This window comes from Strix aluco, chromosome 8, assembly GCF_031877795.1.
Source record: "Strix aluco isolate bStrAlu1 chromosome 8, bStrAlu1.hap1, whole genome shotgun sequence".
Classification (NCBI taxonomy): domain Eukaryota; kingdom Metazoa; phylum Chordata; class Aves; order Strigiformes; family Strigidae; genus Strix; species Strix aluco.
Genome location: NC_133938.1, coordinates 31,345,079 through 31,370,616, shown reverse-complemented (window position 1 = coordinate 31,370,616; position 25,538 = coordinate 31,345,079). Strand labels below are relative to the sequence as shown.

At 41.7% G+C, this 25,538-nt stretch overlaps 1 protein-coding gene across 7 annotated transcripts in view; it reads left to right on the top strand.

Moving 5' to 3' along the window:
• RASAL2 (RAS protein activator like 2) overlaps positions 1-25,538 on the top strand; it is a 186,962-nt gene that overhangs the window by 80,768 nt on the left and 80,656 nt on the right. For all 7 annotated transcript variants that reach the window (XM_074833003.1, XM_074833002.1, XM_074833001.1 and 4 more), the window contains exons 2-3: positions 3,137-3,264; positions 11,350-11,476. In XM_074833003.1, coding sequence (XP_074689104.1) covers positions 3,137-3,264; positions 11,350-11,476 — 255 coding nt within the window. The remainder of the gene's footprint in view (positions 1-3,136; positions 3,265-11,349; positions 11,477-25,538) is intronic.

Here is a 25,538-nt window from a genome sequence, read left to right as displayed (position 1 = left end):
CGAGTTTTCTTGTAACGTGTATTCAGCATCTGTCTAGTTTGTGAGATGGGCTTGTAGCATCAGCCTCGGGCAAGGACTGAAGTTACAGGATCTGATACATCAGAAAACCAGCTTGCAACTGCTCCTCTTTGTTGAAGAGAGCACTTGGTCAGCCTGCAGGGGTGGTGGGGCTGTGTCCCGACATGTGTTCAAAAGGATACCAATACAAACACAAATATTAATGCTGTGGTGTTTTCTAGTGGTGATTGACAGCTCCAGACACCAAGATGGCATGTTACTCTGCCAGCAGCCTGTGGAAAGCTGTTCTGACATAGCCAACCCACTTGGCAGCAGAACCGTGGCTGGCCCGCAGCGCCTGATGACTCAGTTAAGTCCTGGAGTTGTTATTGCAGTGGAAGAAGTCGTTCTGTTCTCTTAATTCCTTTGTGCAGCCCATAGATCAGTGGATGGTATCCTGCCAAGGCCTGTAGTTCGTAGAAACAATAATGTGAGTCTTTTGGGTCTGGGCGAGTCGTGAGTGTAGATTCTGCATTGGACCTAATGGGCCAGAAGGGTTTTCTTTTGCCGTGAGAAAGTCCACCGGCAGTTCAAAATATAGTTTACTTGGTTATCACTCAGTGTAGCAGCTGGAGGCACTCTCCCGCTGCTAGCCCACCCACATGAGCGGGATGGGTGACGCCTTCATCCTTTTTTCCCCTTGATGATTCATCATGTGTTTTCATTACCCAAGAGACTAGATCCCCAGAGTTCTGGTCTTCACGTTTCTGTTGCACACTCGTGCCAGGAGCCCATGGCTTCATCCTTCTTGCTCATCTTCCCTCTGTCAGCCCGTTGCTCATAGGTTTGTCATACTTAGGTGCAGGTAGGGTTCATGTGCTGCTGTTTGGGAAACCAAGGTCTAAGCAGGAGCAATAGTGGTTTTATTTTGCATCTGGTTAGGTTTTTGGTTGGACGCCATGATAAATGTGAGTTGAAGTTGTGCCAGAAATCTACCTGGAGGGTTAATGTCTATAAGATGGACAGATACAAAACTTGTGAGAGAGCCTGTTGTGCTCCAGGAGTTTGCACAAATGCACTTTTGCATCACAGAGGTTGTGGTGGTTTCCCTTAATTATGCTTAGGCCCAAGTAGAGTTTTGGACAATTTTGAGCCACACAGCGTTGCTTGTCACTATTGGGAACGGAGCTTTGTTAGGAGAGGTAACAGTGTGGAGCCTGATTCTGGGTCTGAGCTTTCCTGAGTTATTTTACCTGTAATTAAAGGAGCAAAGGTGCATTTCTTTATTATTCAGAGCAGTAGGAGCCATGCAGTCCTTTTCTTTGTCTTAAGGTATCAGATTGCCTGTTTCAAGCATTATTCTGAATGATCACAAAAATCCTAATGCAACATGAGCTTGAACTAGGTCCTGAAAACCATCTTTCAGGTTAATGCTCCCTGGCTTTTGAAGTTACCACATTCTCTTCAATGTGGAGGCAAAGTTGCTAGTATATACAGGAAAAGAGCGCGAAGATGTTCCAGCTTTTTTAATAACTGGGTGGGATTTGGCATACAGAGGGTCTGCAAGGAGTGAAGTCAGTCGGAGGGGTTCATTACTCAACGTTTCATGCTTGTGTTTGGACTTGCGCTCTTCCTTGCAGCTGGGAAGGTGCTGGGTGTTTGAGGATTCGCTGGCCTCTAGTGGTGAAGCTGGGTAGAAGCTACAAGAAGCATTTCTACCTCTGTGCAAGCACTGGGTTAGTAGCACGTGTACTAAAAGAAAGCTAATGTTACAAAACACTTTGGTTTTGAACACTCATTTTTGCCTAATGGGCTCCTGAAATAGTTGAAGGAGGTCCTGGACTCCTATGCAGCAAGCCCCTTGATTTTTGCAGTGTCTGATTTAGACCCCTTAGAGGTGGTCCAGGCACTTCAGGAATCTCCAGCATATACATTGAGAGTGGCTGATTTTTAGATCACTTTAGTAAAGTTGTACAGAACTAGAGTGCAAGATAAAAATGAAACTTAATGTTACAAAGCAACCACAAGTTAATCTCAAAGCTTTAGAATGAGATGACTTGAAACTGTTTTCTAAATGTATATAAATGGTGCTACCTGTGCCTCTGTTGTATACGTCCTGTTTTCTATTACTCGTACAGTATTTCTGTCTCCTGTAAAGAGATTTTTATAAGTTGCCTGCACACTTGTATTCCTAGGGGAGCCTTCTTTGCACCCACTCTTCTCGTAGCACTGACAGCGTACCTTGCTACTCCACAGCTTTCTCTGCGTTTGAGCTTGGCTGCTTGGCAGTGAAGTCTGTCTGCTGCACTTGTTCGTGTGATTTCCTTTCCCAGTCTTGGGGAAAACTTCCTAGTAGTGAGAGGCACAATGTGATATGTAGCGCAAGCCTGAGAGACTTAAGGGAATTGATTTTTAAAATAAATTTTAAAAGATCAGCACTGGGAGCCAAACAAGTTGGATTTTGTTTTGATTGGTTGGGGGGGTGGAGGTTTGGTTTTTTTGTGTTGAGTTTTTGTCACTATAGTGGCCGTGGCTAAATGAAAAATTCTGGAAGACTCCTATCTGACGCAATTTAATCAGATAGCTTCCCTACCAAAAGATGCTAGTAAGCCCTTCTCAATTAAAGGGCTTCTCCCTCCCTCCCTTCGTCTCTCTATCCTTAGTTCAAAAAAAATCTAATTTATTAAGATTTAGAGTACATTCAGGGCCCTACCCCATTTAATATCAGTTTTGAGAAGGGAGGGGAGGGAAGATTAGGTTCTCATGAGAGAATTGTTGGCTTGATGGTTGGACTGGATGATCTTCAAGGTCTTTTCCAACCTAGACAATTCTGTGATTCTGTGAGAACTCTTGGGTGATTTTTTTTAATTATATTTCAGTCTTTGACAAAGACATTTATATTCATCTCAGGTATTGCCATTTTTGTAAGTCATGCTATAGATAAATAAGTATTCATAGTGTACCTCAGGTAGTGTTCCACATGGGTGCCTCCCAGGATTAGCATTTTGTCTTTTAATATGCTGAAACAGGCACTGCTAAGTACGAATTGCAGTTTTGGTTCGCATCTAGCTGCAGAACAGCAAAAGCAAAGAAGGTGGTTCATGACACATGCTAATGATTCACTGTTTTCTGTTCACAGATGTGAAAGGACCACCTACACACAGACTGTCCTGCGGCCAGTCCCCCTACACTGAAACAACAACATGGGAGAGGAAGTACTGCATCCTGACCGACAGCCAGCTGGTGCTGCTCAACAGGGAGAAAGAGGTGAGAGAAGCTCACGTTGGCCGCTCAGGATTTACTTTTTGGCCTTTACTGGTAAAACGAGAAGGCAGCTTTTTTCATCTCACCTTTTATTTTGTTCATGAGTCTAGTGAAATGTGTGAAAGGGGGAAAAAAGGGAGCTAACCTATTCTGCGTGGCACGCACAGTTATAATCCAGCTGGCCCAGATGCCAGTTGCATGGCAGAGGTGACAGCAAACTGTCTGCACCCAGAACTCCCTCCTGGAGTTTTACAGCTGCATTTAAGTCTGCCACTACGTCTTCCTGTGTTATTGCTGCTTTTAATGGTATTTAAAACCACCGCAGCTATATAAACCTACCTCCTCATGTCACTGCAGACATAAAGGTAGGGAAAAAGGGCTTAGTTTGTGTCTATATTGGAGTGCTGGGCAGGGAAGGTGTGTGCAACCTTCACACTGTACGACCATCCCTGCTGTAGTCACAGAGTAAATTGTTGGAGACAGAGATTTGCCCTCTGTCTTGCTAAATGCAGCAAGGAAAATTGGGTGCCCCTTGGCATGGATGCTCAAAGCTATTGCAACCATCTTTGCTTTAATTATAAAATTACTGTGTGTGTGGGGGGGGGTGTATATATATCGTGTAGTACTTGGCATTGTGCCTTGCCATGGAGGTAATGACAATATGGGTAAAGAATAAGCATGTTTTAGTTAATTGAAACACTGAACAAACAAATGCTGATAATTCCCTCCTAGACTATGCCATGATGTGTTTTTTTTCTTGTGATTTTTGATGTCTACACACTGTCACTAATACTTTGATAATGCTCCTCGGTTTGTTTAATTACTCTGCTATAGATTTACCCTGTTTAAAAAATAAATATTTCAGGAGGAACTATAAAATAGGAATGTTTTCAAATTACTGAAATAGATTTTATTACTTATAAATGCCCATGAGTTTGAGTCTAATTACCATGGTTTCTTACATTTGGAGATGGCCTGAATTTTTGTGTTTTTTCTTGATTCTGTTGAAGCTTCTGTGTGTAGCTGTCTACAGGCTCGTCTGCTGTAGCACTAAATGTTATTTATCTTCAGCTGTGATCAGATTTATTTACAAGGGCTGAAATATTTCTTTACATAGGGAGAGTGGGAGGAAATGGTTTAGAGAAGGACTTGAGTTATTAGAAGGGAACAACATCAATGCTAATGCGTAGGAGAGGTGATCAAACGCAGGGAAAATGGAAGGCCCATATCATGATGTTTGTTTACTATGTAATTTTTTTTCTAGTCTGACAGGACTGTCACCTAAGGAATTAAAGTATATACTGAAGAAACTTAAGGACATGTGAAAATTATTCCTAAAACTGTACTGTACTAGCACAGCTGGGCTGAAAGGATGCATCTCATTAAAGAAATGTAATTGAAAACAACACTGTCTCATATCACAAAAAATTATCTGAAGGTGGTAATCACGCACTTGGGTTCTTAATTTCTCCTACCACATACAGTTGAAAGCATTTTGCTGGGAGTAAGATGGGTCTTTTGCTTAGATCCTAAGGAGTAAATACGGGAAGTCTGACCATCACTGGTGTTAAGTGATTAAGTAAAAAGGTTAATGTATTAAGTCATTATATACTATGTTTAAATACACTCTGGTTTTTGTCAGAAGCTGGAGAAATTCAATATCAGACTATACAGAGCCTGCGTCTTAAGTATAACAGTTACCCCAAAAAATCAAGCAGTACAATCAATCTTTGCAGCGTGCTCTCAAAGGAGCCTGCCTGCACTAGCACAATGAGAAATAAGTTGTTTTGTGAAATGCTGCATGCAGATGGGCCAAGCAGACGTGCCTTTGGTGCAGGTGTGACTCCACATGCTGATAATGTGATTTGTTTCAGAAACTAGTAGCTGGAGTCAGATTTGCCATTCTGATTTTCAGGTAATTTGGGACTGCTGTTAAGTGAAAGGATAAAGGGAACTCCTTGCAGAGTCGTAAGTACTCTGTAGGAAAATAAAAGGTGGTTTTTATCTGGCTTCCAAGTCTGTACACATGGCAGTGTACATACGATCCTTTATAGAAACACACAATGTACAGGAGTAGAACTGCTAGTTAAGAGAGGGACACGGAGCTGATACTCTGGATTTGCACCTTCTAATTTTTCTGAAATAGAAGTATCCCTTGTAGCTTTCATGAGAAAGGGAAGGGGAGACAGCTCGGTTACATTTTCCTTGGCAAGTCATTCAGAGTTGAAAGAGGCTCTATGAAATGTGATCTAGAAGTAAGAGAGAACAGAGGCCTAAGGCAGCAATGGGGGAGATGCTTGGGAAGAGCATAATGATTGAAAAGTATGTAGGAGGGAAATCAAAAAAAGCCCATGGGTGGGACTGCAGGTACAGGGAGCCTAAGCAAAAGACCAGGTGAATGAGGAAGAGGGAGGTTACTTAAGAAAATTGAAGGTTATGTTTAGAGTAAAATTCTTGGAAAGGTGATGCTGGAGGAGGTTTTTGTTAACCTGAAACAAGGTGGTAGGCAACAGGAGTTGAAGATGAAGAGATCCTGCTCTGAACATGGAAACTGCTGATAGAGTGGGTACGTCAGAATTTCTTTGGACTGTTGGAGAGGATCTTAGAAACAATGTGAGGGACAGAATGATACCCATCAGTAAGGGGGTGGGTGTGGGGGAAGAAGGAAGAGATGTTAACAGCAGAGTGCCCTTGCAACCCAAAGGGAACACTTGCATCATCACAAGGCTGGTGTAATTTGAAAACTGTGAGTCTGAAGCATCTCATTTTATTCTCTGTGCATCTGTTTGTTACTTCATGGAATAAAAAGCCAAGAAGCTTAGCCTGTGTGAAATTGAAAGGGAACAGAAATGTTTGATGTTTATAATACTTTGTAAAATCGTTATGCAAGTGTGTAAGTCAAAGCCAAAAAGTAGGAAAACATACAAAATGTAAACGGGTAAATGAAAGATGTCTTAATTCTTTCAGGTATAATGCTAAGTTTGGTTTCTTTCAGTTAATGCTGTATTTTAACAGCATTATGAATTGTACAGATTAAGAGTGAGGGAACAGTACAGGAATAAACAGAGGAGTAAGAAAACTCTTTTCTTACAACATCCCAGCACTATGTATTTATTGTCAAGGCAGTTTGGAATAGAGTATGTGCAAGAGAGATTTTGTGCTGTGCAAGCACAACAATAGGTTGGAAATCAGAGAAATTTCAAGGTACAACTTGATCCAAAAATATCTGTAATTACTTAGACAAAAATAGTCTGACAGTATCACCTTGTGCAGTGTAGAAAAATATTAATTACTTGACACCTTGTCAGCTTTATAAAATGAAAATAGGTAAGACTGAAGAATGAAGATTATTAATGAAGGGAAGAGATTGATGCCCAAAAAGTAAGGAGAAAGGAAATGAATCCCTGTAGGGACATGAGAGACGACTTAGCAAATAAGGAGTCATGAGTGACAGGAGATGTTCAATTACTACAACATATCGTGGTGTGGTAATATGTGGCAGCATCTTCTAAGACTAGGGGAACGGATCTAGATTGATTCACTTACAAATCAGGTATTTTTTCTATGAGAAAGACAGCTTCCCACTGTCAGGAAGGTGTAGATACTTTCATCCTTTGCGAAACCTGTTCCATAGAGTAAAAGCTGTGAGAGCACAGTAAAAGTGTCTGCAAAATCAGTGTGCCATTTAAACAGGGAAAGGGAATGAGTGTTTATGAAGAGCAGTTTCAGATAGATAATCCATTGCACGGCACTTTCATGAGGGATGTGACAAATGGCTGCATCTGGTTTTGGGCTGCTTTTTAGTTAGTCTTTGTCTGAAACTTGGCCGCTGTCCTGCAGGATCTTTTATTTTTGTGTTCAGTTGGAAATGAAGATGAACAACACTTTTCATTCTGTTTGAATCTTACTTTTCCCTCCCTGCACCCAAAACCTCATCTATCTTCTTGGATTTAGAGGTGTTTTTAATCAAGGGCGAAGGATAGTAAAGACCTACATTCACTGTGACAAGATCTACTCCTTATTGGTGCTGGTGACAGAGGCCAGCAGCAGGACATCTCTGATGTATTTTCCTACTCTTCCATCTCCTGTGACTGACACCAGTAGTGGAGCGACAGCGGTGATCCCAAGAGAAAATAGCAAGAGCAAACACTGATGCGTGGGGCCCCAGGGGAGGTTCTTCAGAAATGCCTGCTGCCATTCTCAAAAGACTTGTCACACTGGTATCTTACAGCAAACATGTTTTACCTGTAAGTGGGAGTTTGTCAAAGCTGAATGCAGTCATAAGAAAAGAATTTGCTTCAATTCCCAAATGAATTTAATTATTTAAAGAAATGTCAACATTTTTAGAGTGGATTTCTATGCCAAAATTTTAGCCAGCTTATATCTTTCTGGAGGAAGGTAAAAATGTAAATTAATTAACTGTTTTGTTGTCATGTTTCCAAAATTCCTGACTATTAGTTCAGAAGAAGCTTCAAGTTCTCAATTTTTTGTCTTGAATCAGTCTTTTCAATCTTGAAGAAAATCTATGCACTGAAGAAACTTTTTTCCTACTTTTTTTTTTTTAAAGAGCATAGCTCAGTTTGCCTTTAAGAGGCATTAAATGCTTGTCAAACTCTTACTCCTATTTCTTCTGAAATCTCTTCATCATCAACCTACTGGAAATCCCAAATACAGGTTTTATATGCTTAAAAAGCACGTTCAGTGACAGGTGAGCTATGATGCTGTTCAAGAGTTTAGAGTCCGAGCTCAGAACCCATCCTTGTTAAATTGTGAAATTTGACAGTGAAACGTGGTCTGTGATCAAAATTGTCAAGGTTGCCAAGATTATCAGTATTTGAACTGTCCCTATGTACCTTCTTGTCCCTGAGTTACACTGCTCAGAGCCTAGCCCTGCTCCAGCAGCTTCAGCCTGTTGGCTCAGGGTCAGACGATTCCCAGGATGGTGAAGTCTCAGCAGGGCAAAGAACAGGATAACTAAACCGGGTGGAAAAAAAAGAACTGAAAGCCTAAATTGCTGTTAAGAGCCCTGACTCTGCAAGACCTTGTCATTCTCCTCGATCCTTTGCTGAGCTGCTTGCTGGAATGGCAGGGGCTCAAGGAGGGTCACAAAGGTTGCGGATGTCTGGCTTGGTGTTTACGTGGTATTTAGTTGTGCCCTTGCTTGTGTTTCGGTGCCACCCGATCTGTGAATCCGTTTGACCTACCACAGAACGGTTTTTATACCTGTTTAAAAACGTGTCCAGCCCCACGAGATTCAGAGCTGCTGACCAAGCTCATTTTGCACATTCACGAAGCCGTATTTTTAAAAGCAGTCCGATCTTATGCTAAGCAATAAATATGGGTCCTGGAGTCTTGGAGTTAGTTCTTTTTTGTCAATATAGAGCGAAAGGATGTTTTTGGAGAAGTGTTACTTAAAGTAACACAGCACTTTTTAAGTCAGACCTAAGGGGGGGGGGGGGGAATCTTTTTTTCGCTACTTTGTTACTTTAATCTTGCCAGTGAAATTGTGGGATGTTTGTATATTTTCTGGTGTAGATCAAGCTATGTAACATTAAAATGTTGTTCCTTATACAGTTTATAGAATTATTGAGTGAAATAAACAGTATCAGTTTTTTCTCAAGCCACTATAAATACACTAACAAAAGGAGGTTTTTTGCTGGTGTGGACTGTACTTCACTAGATGAACGTAGCTTCACCAATGAACCTTTTTTAGTGTGCAGACTAACCATGTTTTCCTAGTCTGGGCAAACGCTAAGTACAAAAGGCTAAGTGACCCAGAATTAGGACCTAAGCTCTCAGACTGTCTTCCTGTTAATGGCTCAGTTCCTCTTTGAAGATAAATCCTATCTCTGGTATGCAGAAGTAGATTTGTTTTTGACACCGACTCCGGTGTGCTGCAGCCTGTTTGCTTTTCCCAAGGACACAAAGGACACCGTGGCCTCAATGGCCATTCTGCTCCTCGCCCTCGGCAGCAAGTCAGTACAGCCATAGCGTCCTCTTGGCTATCGTCATTGTTCATATATACGCTGTTATCAGCGTGGTAGTAGTGCTTTTTTTCATGTCAGTGGATTAAAAGAACATTTCTGTCATCCCGTGTCCAAAAGCACACACGGATACTGAAGCGGTATACTTGAAAGAAAAGGGACTATATTAATTTCTCAGTTAAAAAATCGAATAGTGGAGAAATCTACCCCACGAGAGCTGCGTTGGTATAGAGCTAGCAGTTAGGTGCAGGTGCAACAGGTTCACTGAGAAAGGAGGATCACTGGCTGGTAGCTTGATGCTTTTAAGGTGTGCTGCAGCAGGTGTGTGGTATGACCGGTAATAGCTGTTCTGGAAATAGGGCTTGCAGCATCCCACCAAAAAAGTGCTCTGAAGGAAATCAGGAGAGGTGGTGGAGCAGAAAAGTGCTTAGAAGGGAGTAAGGCTAAATGGAGCCTCCAGATGAAACCTGAAAATCTAATCTGTGATCTTGATTGAATGAATGTGGCATAAGCTAACAAAATTAGTCTCTGCTTAACTTCCTAATGCGCTCCCGCACGGAGATCGTTCGTCAAAGGAGCTGCTGTAAAAATCTACCAGCACAGAAAGTAGCCTTAACAGAATAACCGCTAGGGATTTGGGAACTTGCTTTGAGAAATGAGCACTGTTTGAAGGAAACAAATAGACTAGTGTAGTAATAAATAACATTAAGAAATTACTTTAAGAGAATGCTAAGTGCTTAAAAGTCAGGAAATGCCAGAACTAGTTTGTGAGAGCCATTGTAGTGCAGCAAGATTCTGTTTAGCTTGGTTTTCGAGATGTTTCTCTGTGCAGTCTCCAGCTTTGGTGACCAGCCTTTCAGCAGCTTGAAGGATCTTTGCTGTCTTTTGAACCTCTTTGGAACAATTTGTATGTTCTTCAGGAGGGTAGAGTGAAGGATGTCTTCCTCCAGCTGGAAGGGTATTTTGTGTGTGCTGGGCAATCTGGATTGCATCTCTGGTGAGCAGGTAGCTGTCTGAAGTTTTTGTCTGCCTTTCTATATGCAAAGTAACTGATGCTTGAATTGACCCGTGCTGATCACATAAACAAAATCAGGATGCACAAAGGTGTCTGTATAAATCCAGAAAGTAGCTGGGTTCCCTTCCTTATCCTCCAAATCCCTTTGTACATTTTTTGGGATCGGATTAGGAGTACCTCAGTCTCATTTCTTGTTTCCAGGCATACATGCTGTTGGACAAAGAGACTGTATTGCTTAGGCTCTTATAGAGCTCCTGGCTGTTGTCTAAACACCCTGCAACTGTAGTAGGTGGTGTAATTTACCACTTTTTTTCCAGCATAAGCACCTCTCTAGCAAAATGTAGTCATCCAGGCAGGTGTTTAAAGGCAAGGTTAGGGGGGAGCAAACCCTGAGGTGTCAAGTTCTGCCAAAATTTCAGGAAAGAGAAACAAGATCTTTATACATTCAGTACTTTTAAAGAGAATTAACGTACAGAATTTTATTACTGTGAAATAGTGAGGACCACAAACCTTTCTTAGGGCCTTCTGAGGACCCACTTTTAGGATGAGTTTGACTTAATCATAGAAGATAACCTCTTACTCCATGTGCACAATATGATCGGCAGAACATCCATTTTTCTCTCACATGCTGTAGCTGATCACTGAATATGTGCTGAGACTGCAAAAAATGCTTTTGTAATCTCCAAGTTTCGCATGTAGCCATCTGACCAGCAGCCTCTGCCTGACTTTCCCAGCGTGGAAGCAGGCAAGGCTGGGTAGCGATGGGTCCGGCACCGGAGAACCGGTTTCCAAAGGCAGGACTGCCTTGTTAGTCAGATGGGTCGGCTGTGTTGTGACTTGATACCTCAGGAGTGCAGATTTTGCTGCACACCTGCATACAGCTCTGTCCAGGCTGCGTGTGCCCCAGTGCTCCTCACCGCTGCAGTGCTTTCCTTGGGAGCCACAGGAATTTCGTGGTAAGGCCAGGCGTGCCGAACTGCATCTGAAAGTTATTACCAGCTGAGTAGAAAATGAAGTTCTTCTGAAGATGGCATATTAACAGCATGGCCCAGTGGCAAATTAACAGCTGTCGGCATCCTTTTTCTGCAGGTGCCTGTCGATGGGGTCCAGGAGCCGCAGGTGGATGCTACCAAAGGACGCTGCCTGCGCCGGACGGTGAGCGTCCCCTCCGAGGGCCAATTCCCCGAATACCCGCCAGAGGGGGCCGCCAAACTAGGTAAGTGGAAACCTTGGCCTCAAGAAAGTCATTTTAATTTATAGCTGCAAGCTGTATCAGAGGGCACTGCTTCTCAGGCAGCATCCTTGCAAAGGAGCCTGCTGAGGTGGTGGTGGAGATCGTGCGACCGTGGCCTTGTTGGTAAATGCCTCCAGCAAAATGACTTCCAAACACCAGGATTTATCCAAACGTCAGTGAAGCTGTTAGGAGGTACCAGAGAAGCTGGGCTGTTGCTGCACACAGGAGGGCTTGTAGATGTGCTTGTAAGATTACTAGACAGCCCTGGGATTTGCCACTGAATGCACGTCCGTAGGAATGCAGCTTTTGCAGATGGCTGTAAGTGGTTCCCGCTGGTTTTTAGAACTGTTAGGTGGTTATGTTTTACTTCACTTTGAGTCACTCTGAAATTTCCTTTGCTTCATATTTTCATAACAAGTACTGGATAACAGGTTTTTCTATAACTTACCTCATGCCTGTTCAGGGTGCAGTTCCTAAAAGAAATAACCAACTGCCTGCTGCTGTTGGCTATAATTATACATGTTGAAATCTAGGGAAAGCAAAAGAAATGGCAGGTATTAAAAATGACAGACAAAAGCTTTGTTGCAGTAGTTTCCCAAGTCCAGATTTGGCCCAGTTCCCCCTCTTTATTCCACCCCACCTGTGGTTGCATAAAGAGCATCATTCCAACTCTTTCCAGAAGAAAGGAAAAGTGAAAGGAGGCAGCAACCACACACAAGTGAACTCTTCTTTCTATTCCCAACCAATTAAAGAAGCTTTCCTTGGCATAGGCTGGTAGGATCTAAGAGCAATTCTTCCTCAGTTCAGCTGTAAAAAATATCAATCCTGGGAGAGTGTGAGCTATGAGGAAAAAAGTAACATGCATCTATAAACAGTAAAGCAGCCTTGATAACATTGTTATCAAAGGGGAAGAGCAGGTAAGGTGTTTTTTGTTTGAGGCTCAGCTGGTTTTGTATGCCAAAGAATTTTATTCTGTTACTATGTTGCACACAAATAATTAAAATCCCAGTCTTCTAGTTATTTAACACATTGTAACTGTAGTACTTACTTAATTTTACTTGCCCATACCACTATTTAATTTTTCCCTATTTGCGGAAGGCAGATAGGGTTCTTTTTTTGGATTTGTTTGGTTTCTGGATTAGAAGACTGAAAAGAAACAGGGCAGGTTGAGGATTTAGGAGGGAAAACTGCAAAATACTTGGGGATGAGTGACATAAACAGAACCCCTGTTGGATTTGAGTGTGCCATTTCAAAGGCAGCTCTAAATGATTATCTCATTTTGCCATGTGAACAAATATTCTTGTTAGGAACTAAAACCAGTATTAAACATGTTTACACAGTGTTACAGGCGAAGTACTGTAGGTGTGTGGCTAGCAAGATGAATGAAGAATCATATTGCAACCAGTCTGTGCTAGGCAATGCATATTATTTGCAGCTTTGCAAGCTAGAAAGACCTTTAAAATCTAGGATTTAAATGCCTTGTTTTTCTATACTATGTGCAAAAAATGTGTCGAAGAATTTCTAGACTTCACTGAGCATCTGAATAGCTGGAAATCCTGGTGTTATGTTTTTAAATGTAACCTTGTAACCTTCTTCATTTTTCTTGAATTGCCATACAGAATGGATGGCTGCTGTTTGGGTATACGCCTTACTATGTATTTTGCTACAACTTTAGATGCATGTGACATCTTGTAGCATGCTACTTGATGTAAGCCTGACAAGAATATGTTAAAAGTACACGAGAAACCCATATCCACATGGTCTTCTCCATATGAGAGCTGCAACTGTAGTGAATATAGATGTCACAAAGTGTGTAGCTAAAGGAAGCGGGCATGCAGTGGGAGGGGAAGAAGAAAGACATGAGCTGGGGAAAAATTGAGCAATGCCCATACTGTGAGCAAGGATGAGGGTAAGTGGGAGGGCAGGCTATGTATCATCTGTAATTGCAGCGCCCTAGGTAGTTCCCTTGTTTTCACATTCTGGTTAGAAATGTCTCTTATCGTGAGTACAGAACTCCTGCCAATGAAAAAAAGTGAGTTGATAGCAAGAGTGGGAATAGCTTTGTGTCGAGATATTGAGCCAGAAGACAAACCAGTGAAGGAAACCATTGAACGTCTTTATAAAGAGAAGGAAATGGATGGTAGCAGCCAGAGCGTATCACCAGCAATACAGATAACAACTGGACTAAAATAGCTTTGGAAGGGACACCAAAAGCTGAAAAGCGCAGCAGAGGCAGCTAAAATATCTGGTAGAGGAATTGCTATGCAGAGGCGATAAGAATATCTAGCTTGTCCTAGGGAAGCGTGTGTGTAACATGGCAACAGCAGGCGTTGCATCTTATGATGATATCTGAAATTGCTACTTGCAGAAGAACTCCTTAGGGCTGGCGCTAGTGCAGAGGTTAAGGCATAGCAATGGCATTTGCTTTTTTCTCTAAGTAAGGTTGCCATACCTCTCTTGGAACTGACTTATTTATTTAACAAAAAAAAAAAAGGGGGGGGGTGAAAATCAGGTGATGGAACTCTTTTTCACCTGTAGCACTACAGTTATACTTTGTATGAAATGTCAAGAGTATCGTATGAGGTCAATCTTTTTGTTAATGGAGCAACTGGAATGGTGTGTGTTCTTGAGGGACTCTGCATAATCAGCAGTAGTACCCATTCTGCACACATTTGTGACATTCTTTACAGCGTTGTGCACGCATCCTTGTAGCTCCACTCCTAGGAAGTGTGTGTGGGAGAAACTACCCACATTACAGCTGAGAAGTTGAAGCAAGAGATGTATAACTCACCAAGGGTCAACATTAAGCCAAGTGTGCTTTACGCAAGGACTGTTGTAGTCATTCTTGCCATCTTTCTCATTTTTACCCTTGCTGCAGGGTTGGCTCAGCTGTTCGTGAGGCAGCTGCTGAACCACCGTGGTTTACAGTCCCATGTACTAAGATAGACACCAATTTCCACATACTTCAGTACAGTAAGCTGTAATTTGTGATGGTTCAGCAGCTGCTAGAAGAGCAGCTGAGCCATCCCTTCTGTGCAGGCAGAAGCCATTGTGGTCACCCTCAAATGAGAGCCAGAGGGGCGGACACAAAGATACAATACAAGATAGAAAGTGACTTGTTTAAACAGTGAAAACTAATAACATCATTTAAAAACTGTACCTGCAGAGGACACTCACCATCTACTGCTAGCTCAGGAGCTTGCCCTCTGCTTGCAGACAGTGGAGAGGTTGTTTCTAATGTTGAAATTCTTAATTCTGACCTGGAAGGTACACTGTACAGAGAGTTGTGTCAGCAAGCCATCCGTTAAATATATGCCAGGAAACTGCCTTGGTATGTAATCTGTATCATTGTAGTAATACCCCTCTGTGAGTGAATAGGCACACTCTGAATATGTTATTTACTTGCTAGGATTTCATCCTGGCAGCACTTTTTCAGAGGTGCTTCCATCCAGGGAAGCTAAAAATGTAGCTATAATTTCTCCCTAACTCCAGCTTGACAGCCTCTTTCCTTCTTCTTTCAAGTGTTTATTTCAATGGACTAATTCTAGTATTAAGTGTGATCCAGGCCCTGGAGACCAGCACCTAAATATTCTAGAAAGAGATAAGGTGAAGAAAACTCAGGCTGGTCCATCTCTTGTACTTGCCTCCATTTCTGCTTCAGATCCTGCTCTTTTTCTAACAGGTGTATATTTTCCTCTTAGGGAGATTAAATCCTTTGTAAAGGATCATTGTTTATAATGGCATATTGGAATTAGCCATTCATACAGTAAAAGCATGATTCAGATTTCCACCATTCATACAGTTTGACAGGCTAGTAACAGTTATTGCTTCCTTTCCCAAAATAATCCTCTTCTCTCTTACTCTGCTTCCTTCTCACCACCTGCTCACACTAAATGAGAGTTGTTAAGGAGAATACGTAGCGAAAGTTTTGATTCTGGCATCTGGGTGCATCTCTGTGGCATTAATAAGAGATTTTTTTGCCTGCATATGTGAAAATATCAGGAGGGGTTGAAAGTAAGGAAATGGTTTGGGTTTTGGTTTGGGGTTTTTTTTAATTTATTTTTAAATTATTAGGGAAGAGCATCATCAGGAAGAGAGTTTTTGAGATTCTCTGATGCTTAGAAAGGCTTGTGTTGATGCAAATGGATTTTCTTTTTATATTTGGAGATGAAGTCATCTGAGAAGAGGACGACTGTTTCACTTGTTGAAACAGGTTAACCCTGTTTTTTCTCACTTGCATCTATGACTACTGCTGAATATGAAGGCTCTCGAGAGAAGATTGCTGAAAGCACGTCAGAGGTCAAGATGCTCTTTGCAAATTTTTGTTTTGTCCCCACCTTGAGTCACTTGCATTGAGAAACCTTGTTTTGTATCAGATCACTTGGTTAATCAATGGGAAAACATAGTTTGTGGCCTCTACCCACACTAAATGCTAGCATGCTTGCTGGTTGTTGCCTTCACTGATCTAATTGTTCTAAACAGTATTAACATGGCATGTAGATGAGGAGCTCTGGAGGAATAGCTGTGCAATGCAAACAAGCAGCCAAAGGTGAGAGGAGGCAGGGACTCCTTAAAGTACCTTTGCTGCAGATAAAAGTATCTGGAACCACACAATTAAAGCAGCTTTTTTTTTTTTTTTCATTTCCTCTTTTTTTGTTTTCTTTTTTCTCCACGCACCCACACACCCCACCCACGCCCCCAATATACTCCAGTTTCTTGGATGGAGAGAGAATAGCCACCAAGACTGAGGACAATCTGGGTAAGCAAGCCTTACACCTTTACACGTTTTAGGAGCTTCTACCCAGTCAGCTCTCTGCATGTCAATGTCTGTTCACCCTTACATAGCTCTCTAGCTCATCTTCCAGGCTGTTGTGCTGGAGTCATCTTCACTTCATCAGAGAACCACTTGGCCTTTAGCGCCTCAGCCCTTTTTGTAGAGCATTAATAGCAGTTACTCAGCTGCTGACTCCCATCTCGGCTCTGCAGCTCTTCTCCCCATCCTTTGGCACAGTTGCATCCACACAACCTACTGTTACCATCCGTTCTTCCTCCTCAGGAGGAATCTCCCATGCCCTGTTGAGCTGCTGTTCTCTGAGTGTCTCTATAAAGATTGCCTTTGTGACCACTAACATGGCAATGGAAGAGCAGTCATGCTGCCGTCCTGTGCTCAGCGCTGCTGACATACTGGGAATACTGGGTCCAGTGTTGTTCCACCACTTGAAGAAGGATGTTAAGAATCTGGAGACAGTCCAGCAGAGATCTGCCAAGGTCATTTTGTTCAGAAGTATGTGACCCATGAAAAGAGGCTGAGAGAACTGGGCTTGTCTAGGCTGGAAAACAAAGAGGCTAAGGGATTGATCTGATAGCCTGTGGCTACTTGAGAGCTAGCGGTAGTGAAGCCAAACCCTTCTCAGTGGTGGGAGATGATAAAACAAGGGGGAATGGCCACAAATTGCATTTTAGGAGATTCAGATTGAGAGATTAAGAGGAAGTTTGGCACCAGGAGGGTAGTGCAGCACTGAACCAGGTTGCCCAGCAAGGTTGTACAAACTCCATCCTTCAAGGCTTTCATGGCTCAGCAGGACAAAGCCACAACTGACCTTACCGGGTGTTGGCAAGGCCCTACTCTGGGTGAAAAGTAGGACTAGATAACCTCCAGGAGTTTCTTAGAACCAGTGTTTCACTGGTTCTCTCTTTTACTTTCTATCCCTTTTTGGCTTGCTTCTCCTAGCACGTGTGCATCTGCCTGCTCTCATAAAGCAACTGTAACTTGTCTCATGCAGAGACATCTCTGATTGTTTTCAGCCTGTTACTTGAATGAAGTCCCCCCCCTATCTCCAATAATTTGTGTCTCCTGGCCAACAAATACTGAATTTGAGAGAGAAAGGTCTCAGAGGTACTAAGTTCCTACAACTTTCACAAAAAAGCATAGTGATCATATGGGAAGGAGACTGGACAACATCTGATGAAAACAGTATTGCAGTGTGTGCTGTGTGTGATAAGCACTACAATGCAAACAGACAGGAAGTTAGGCACCCTTACTTTCCTGATCACACAGCTGTTGTATAGTGGGCACCTAATCTGGAATTCTAGCTCAGTGGAAAATCACCCAAGTTGGATTTTTTCAAACCTGACTTTCCTCAAGTTAAGCATGTAAGTGAGAGGCCTGGGTTTCAAAGCAACTGCAGCTATCGCTGCCTTTTTCAGAAAGACTGAGGCTGCTAAAATTGGTTTTAGATCTCTTAACTTCAGGAGTGTACTTTAGAGCTAATAAATAAAATATATCTTCTGTACTGTGGTGAACTACATGTACAATTTTGAAATTTGGCGAAGATGGAATTTCGAGCTTCAGACGTTACTTTAACTTCCTAATCCTCTGGCTTAGTTGCACTGTTGACAGATTTTCATTTTAGTGATCAGCCCATTTGTGTTCCCTCAAGCTCATTTTTTCAGTAAAAATCGCACTGAAGTCAGAAAATTCTCTGATCACACAAACGAGGGTAGAAGTGATAAAAATGAAGCACCAATCTGTTTTGGTGCCAGACCTGTACTGCATTGCTATCAGGTGACCAGTTAGCTGTGCAGAAATCCTGCCTCCGTACTGTTTTAAAAGGTTATGTCCAGAGGCTTAGAAATGGAGTGAGCAACAGAAGATTAGTGAAGTGACGTCTGGTTTCATTGCTGCCTGATATGTACCTCTTACAACAGTTCCTGCAAGCTGCTGCCGAGCCCTCCTACGTGGGGATGATTGCACCAAGAAAATACACAGCCCGTGCTCTTCCTTCAGGTAGAAACTTGGCAGGAAAGAACAGGCATTAGCTGAAAAGATATCTAGGGTTATTTCAATAACTGCTGTTTCTAATACAAGGTTTTCTGCAACTAAAACAGTCAAAGCTGAGCCTTGCTTTCTGTGTATTCCAGTTGGAATGAGTACTTGGTGATGAAAGAATAAATAGATTTACTCTGTGCTCACCACATAGTTACGACCCTTGTGTGCTAAGGTTTAGGATGAATACCTGAAAAGGGTTACTACTTTAAGAGGAAGGCAGGGAGAGGGAGGCAGTCTGTTTTGGAAGAGAGATTGATTGTGACCTGGTCAATGAAAAAATCTGCAGTGCACCAATCTTTACATATTCAGTACAGATTTATTTAGGAAAGATGCAGAAATTTGAAATAATGGACTTCCTGTAACTTTTAACAAAACTGTGTGCTGAAAAGAGGGTTGTCCCTTCACTTTCCGCCACCTGACTTTGCTTACAAAGAATATCTGTTAGAAAGTGAGGATGAAAAAATGCAGTTTACAGCTCCCTGTATCTCAGCTGTAGGGATTTATGATGTGTCTTGATGAAATAATTTTCCCCATAGCACTGTCTGCTTTTTCACCGTGTTGCTATCTGCAAAATATCCATCTGCTGTCAACTATTATGCATGGCAGTGATGCAAAATAGGGCTTTGGGTTTAGCCCTCAAATTGAGGGGTGTGTTATATAGCAGTATCTCTGGCAGGAAGATGGATTCAGATGTGCTGACTTTACTTGTTTGCAGCTTTTTGGGTTTGCCCGATTTGGGCTTGCACGAGCGTGTTTGTATATACATGCACAAAGATACATGTGAGAGATTCACATCCTTTATGCAGACTCAAGAGTCTGAAGGATCAGATGCATTACTGTCCGTTGCCTTTTTCATTTGTTAGTAACCCTCCGTGAGTGGTTTGAGAATTTATTTTTTTTTTCTTTTTGACCTCTAAAGTGCTTTGTACCAAAAATCTAAATTGAAAGGCCCCCAACAGCTGAAAGGTGATACTCCAATGAGATCAGTGCAGAAAGCACCGTCCTGCGCTTGTGTGGTTTGACGCTGCTCGGCGGTGGCCAAAGACGTGGCCGCGTTTCCGTAGGCTGGAGGTGCGTGCTGCGCTCTTCTACACCGCACTTCAGGCCTGACCTGATGGTGCTGCTGGAGCCCGTGCATGGGAGCCTTTTCTGGGCTGAGATCTGAAGCCTTTGGCTCACCTAGTAGCACAAACAAGGGTTTGCTAAAGGCTTTATGCTTTGCATGCTTCACTGTCTAGTGCATTGGGTCGTGATCTCCTGGTGCAGTGACTGTTGGGTATGATTAGTAGGCATTGTAGCTATGCTGAGGTCAATTGAAATTCTAAAACTTTAACGGTCTTTAGATGTCATTGTTTACCCATCATGTTCTATTCCAAAACGCAAATACATGCAAACTGTGAGTTGCATTTTTAAAAATCTCCTGTGAAATACAGCTGGGTTTGGGCACCGTTAAAGAACCAGCGGGCTACACAGGGAAACACCTACTGTGTGAAAAGTGTCCTGCTATCTTCTGCATCCACAAAAGAGGTTAGGAAACTTTGAGAAAAGCCCTGCAGTAATCTGAAATTTGGACTATGTACAGTGCAATTTGCTTGCCTTGGAAGGATGAAGAATTCAGACAACTCTGCTTGAAATTAAAACTACTCCAGGGAAGCTAGATGTAACAAACAGGACGGCTGGATCTCAGTGACATTCCCCCTGGGCAATTGGAGTTATTTGTATACAGAAAATTGCCAAGCTGCTATCTCTTTCTTCTTCTATAACGCGAGAGAAGCCAAAGGATTTTGTTTTGTTCTGAATGCTGCTGAAACTTTATTCCCTTGGACACAGATCATCTGCGCTGAAAGCCAAGTTTCGTCATGAAGCAAATTTTATCCATTTAGATCTTAAAACCTCTTTTTAGAGCAGAGATTAACAGGGGTATGAACACATAATCTTAACTTTCTAGTATTGACACGTAATCCATTAGGGGTTTTTTTTTTTCCCCCTTGGAAATGTATTATTACATCCCTGCCCACTACTTCCAGCACACACAAAAAAATCGCTTTAGAGATTTTAAAATTTTGTTATGAGAGCATAAAGAGCACTTTATAAGTAGAGCATGTTGTGCAACGTGGTAACTGCTAAGAACTGGTAGCTCTCAGACCATCTGGGGCAGATTTGTTGACTTGAGTTCTAACCAAACCTCAGTTTGTTATGAAGGAAGCTATCATTTTCCTTAGTTTTCTCAACAACAACAATAGAAAGTTATTTATGAAATTCTTTAGCAAAATCTACCTTAAATCATGCATGAACTTACTGTGGATTGCTAAATTTTGTAAGTGCTCTTTTACAGTTGTTTGATCTTGTGGCAAAAAGTAATTACACTTCACCCAACCATGTATACTTACTTGCCTTTTTTCCTTCAGTAACAACCAGCTTAACACTTAATGGAAAATTAACCTTCTTTCCTACAGCCTGAATTTCCTTAAGTCTTGTCTAGAGTTAATTTGAACCGCTGAATTAAATTTAAATAGGTCAATGTTATTAAATCTGGTTCAGACTTTGGTATTAGTTACAGAATTGGTTGCTGATCAGTTTATTGCTTTAACATAAATTGATACTCGACAATGCAAATATTTATCGAATTGGATTAAGTACATCTAGTTTGAAAGTTTGTATGAAATTAAATATACAAAGTTCTCTCCACTGTACAGGGGTGTGCACACTCCCACCTTCCTGCTTCACCACCCTCTTTGGTGCAGGTTCTATCACATGCCTGCCAGGTGAATCGATTCGACTTCACACAGTGAAATCGTGTTCACCTAAGTGTTGTGTTGATGGGTTATCTTTGAATATGATCTGGTACATGTTCCAAATAACCCTGCAGCCATGTGGTGGCTCCAACACAAAGAAGGTGGTGGGAGCCTGTTGCTTAAGGACAGTAGGAGAGCCAAATTGTTTCCACTTCTGTGCTCACCCCTAGTAGCAGCCTGGAGTTATAGTGGCTTGGGTGTAATATGAAGCTGCTGTTAGCTTTGATCTAGCCAGTGCACTTACACTAACAGCGGAGCCAAGGCAGCAGAGATTTGGACAAGGGCTGTGCAAGATTTTCAGAAGAGCTTGTGTAACTTCTGTCCCTGCTGAAGTCTGTGCTCTCACGTTCTTAAAGCTACTGTTACTTGAACTACTTCTGGTATGTCTTCGTGCATTGCAGTTAGGGCTCACAGTTGCAGCATAGCCATGCCTTGCTTTTGAAAACTATTTCATTAGGGTTGCACATTTTTCTGTCCCAGGCACAGCCTCAAGTTCTTTATCTCATGCTAGCTATGCATACATTGTGTTGCAAGTTCATCCACTTCTGTAGCATTCATGTGTTTCTGTAATTTTTTTTATAGACCAGACTTCAAAACCAGAAAAATACAAACACAATATTTGATGGACGAGCCTGTACAAAGAGTGAGAAAAACATGGAGTCCTTCTGGAGGACCATTCAAATCATGCTTCCAGGAACTTTAAAGAAATAGATTTATTTTAAATAGGTGTACCATGCTAAGTAGTAAAACCATCACTTTTTTATTTTAATGAAGCTTGGGACTGTCACTTCTGCTTTTTTTTTTTTTTCTCCCCTTGGTTTTGTGTTGTTTCTAGGAGGTTTGAGCCAGTCTTCTGTCATACCTCTCCCTTCCTCAGCGTGCTTTCTCCATGTCATGGTTTGTTGAATGTTCTCATAATAAGCAAATATGGACAAGCAGGGTTGGCTGGTATTGTACTATAATAATCGGTGAGCTGCCCTGTATCTTATCTCTAGAGTGCTGAAAACCTGTGAATCCTTGTATTTTTGTTTTGGCATTATGGATTGTTGTGGCCTTTGGCAGGTTTCCATCTGTGTGTCTGAGCTGCCCATGCTGAAATGTCTCTGAAGATACTCAGTGAAAGGCTCTTGGATGTCTACATATAAAGTGCTGAAGAACTTTTTGTCATTGCTGCCCTAGAATCCAAAGTTGTGGGGGATTTTCTTCCTTTTAGTCAGTTCTGGTTGAGGATGGCAGAACTTGCTAAGAAAGCTATAATGGGGCGAGAAATACGTTGTCAGTTACATATCAGGTTTTTTCATGCAAGACCTCAGGAGATTTGTTTTTCATCAGGCAGTAATATTCTTACATCTTCAAAATAGTTTATGAACGTGAGCTAATTAATCTCCACAATACCTCTGGGAAGTAGACAAGTAGAATTTTTTAAAAATAAAAGAAGCGAAGTTTTCAGTATTTCCTGTGCCACCTTGTGATATTTACGCTTCACTGGGGCAGTGACACACCTCCTGTGGGTGAGCTGCTTTTTATCGAGGCATAAATAGAAAGGTTCATAATATATGAGGTGGCTTAGGTATTAAATTAGACTTATTCAAGCACATACTGAATATTTTGCTAACCTGCTACCCCTTTTGTAAGTGATCACTCTTTCATAGCACAAGGGGAGGAAAGAATTATAACTGTGATTTTTATCTGCAAAACAGACAAAAATGTTTCAGCAGCACAGCAGAGAGATAATTTACTTAAAAGAAAAATAATAAAGCCACAGAGGAAAAGCAGGCTGTTGAACTCCGCTGGAGTTCATCAGAAACTCTTCTAACAGGCACCTCTGTGTCGCAAGCAAATCCCCGATTCCCAAAGGGAGCCTTGGAGATGGAGAGTACTATAGGTTCTAGCAGTGATTAGTGTCCATTAAGATTCAACTCAGTGTCCAGTAAAGTGCTTTTGGCTACAAGCTAATAATTCTTGATGCATATTTGAGACTGCTCTATCTTGTGCATTATCCAGTGAAAAAATGAAGGGTTTCTCTGCTTTTTTTTTTTTTTTTTTTTCATCTCAGATGGAACTGCAAATATTTCCTTGACTAGCAACCTTTTCTTCAGCGAGTTGGATGTAGTTTAGGTGAGAATCTGACCATCAAAAACTCTGGTCATCTGAGTTGCTCCTCACAGATGGTCTTTTCTTGCTGTTACGTGGCATGTATGGGCTAAAACGGTAGCAGAAAAGCCTAGAGCAGTGGTCAACCAACCCAAAGATACCAGTGTTGTACAAATAACGAGTGCTTTGCTTTTGCAGTCATCTTCGTTGCCCTTTGGCTGCAGGGGGTGTTGGGGATTGCTGGGCTAAAGGCTGGGAAACCCTAATGGAGCCTCCAGAGACCGGTCACGTTTGATCGTTGTTGGATTAGTGCTCTGGTCTTGCCTTGACAGGGAGGGTAAGGTGTTAACCATTCCACTCCGGAGCAAACAGGAAGGATTTAAGGAATGGTTTTTGTTTGGTTTCAGAGACTCAGAATTTTGGAAGAGATGTTTTGTTCCTGCTCCTGGTAAAGCATGTGGTGGTGGGTTGACTGTGGCCAGCTGCTGGCTGCCCACCCAGCTGCCCTCACCCCCCTCCTCAACAGGACGGGGGCAGAAAATAAAATGAATAAGCTTGTGAGTCGAGACGACAACAGGGAAACCACTTACCAATCACCATCGCACGCAAACAAGGCTTGACTTGGGGAAAACTAATTTAATTTATTGCCAATTCAAATAAGCGTGGAGGAGCAAAACTTAAAACACCACCTTCCTCCACTCCTTTTTCCAACTTCATGCCTTCATTCCCGACCCCTTGACCGCCCCGTGCCAGGGTCTGTTGGCACCAGCTAGAACCAGCGTGGGGAGCCACAACCTCTGCTCACAGAAAGCTTCTGGAAGCCCCCTGCATGGGTACCTTGGAGGCATATTACAATAATATAAATTTATTCAGATTATCAGTGCTCTAAGGTGTTAGAAAACCTAATGATATTTCTTAGTTTTTAAATTGATTTCAGAGTCCTTTGCATCAGACTTAAGTATGGAAACGTTGCTGAATACAGTCAACTGGTTTTCTAGATAAATTAATCTGGAATATGCTGGATATATAAAGAGAATATTTATTAAAACATTTTTCTAGTCGCTTCTCTCCCTGCATATTTGCCATTTTAAAAATCTTCTGCTAGCTGAGTGTTCCCATACATATTTCTAATTTTAAGTGGTTCAGATAGATCACAGGAAGATAGACATGAAGTTGACATCTTGCCTTTAATTGTAAATGATTTATACTAAAAGAAATGGATTTAGATTTAAAATTTAGATTTTTTTTCTTTTTTTAAAAAAAAAAAAGGTCCAACTCAGTTATTTTCTTTTTATCTATTCTGCTCCAGTGCTTCTGCTCTGCTAATAGGTTTCTTCAGCAGCCACCTCCAGAGTCAGAAGCTGTAAATGTGCCTGGTCTGAGCAGAGGCAGTGGAGCTGGCCAGGAATTAGTTAATTCACTGCACTGACATTTTTTTTTGAGATACTGGGAGGCAACCTCCTGTTCTTCCAATTCAACGGGCCTTTTTTAATGAGAAGTAGAACCTTACATTTGTCAGAGGATTGGTTATTTGAACAAAAGTCACATGGTAATATTATCAGGGTTTTTTTTTTTTATATAATCTTTATTCAGTGTCACAGTCTTTTGCAAACAACTTTGATTTCTAGACTGCACAAATTGCATTTCAAATTCCTGAAACTGGGTAGATTTCTAGAATACTTCAGAGTACTAGTATGATTTGCCTTTTTTTCCCCCCTGATTCTTTTTTTTTTTTTTAATATTTTCCTAATTCACTGTCTCTTCCTAAGTCATCAGTAGGTGTATTTGCTTGAGTTGGACAACTCCTTCAGCATTTCGGAAATCTTATTTTGATGTCGGTACAGCAAGTTTTAGGGTTGACAGAAGTAGATATCAGGACTGAACCTTCCCAAGTCACTAAAAATGGCTTCTTTGGAAGAAACAGGCAGATTATGGCCTTATTTCAGAGCTGGATTTTAACACTTCATAGCCAAAGTTCTAACACTTCTGTTTGAACCTGCTTTAAAAACAGAGGATTCCTAAATGACGTGGAATGAAAAAGCAAAACGTGGAAACAAAAATCAGAAATGTAATCAGACAAACTTTAAAAAAAAAAGGGGGAGGGGGGCAACACAAGGAAGAAAGCCTGGATTTCCCCATAAAAGCATTAGAACTCTTTGAAGAGATGTACAGACTAACTTCAATGTCCCAGTCCATACTTTTTCCATCTTTTCTATCATGCCCTGTGGTGTACGTGAATTGTCTGATGTTGCTCCACCCTCCAGAGAGATGCTTTTCTGTGGCGCTGTAAATGTAGTTGGTACAGTGCTCTGGAATGAAGTGTTCT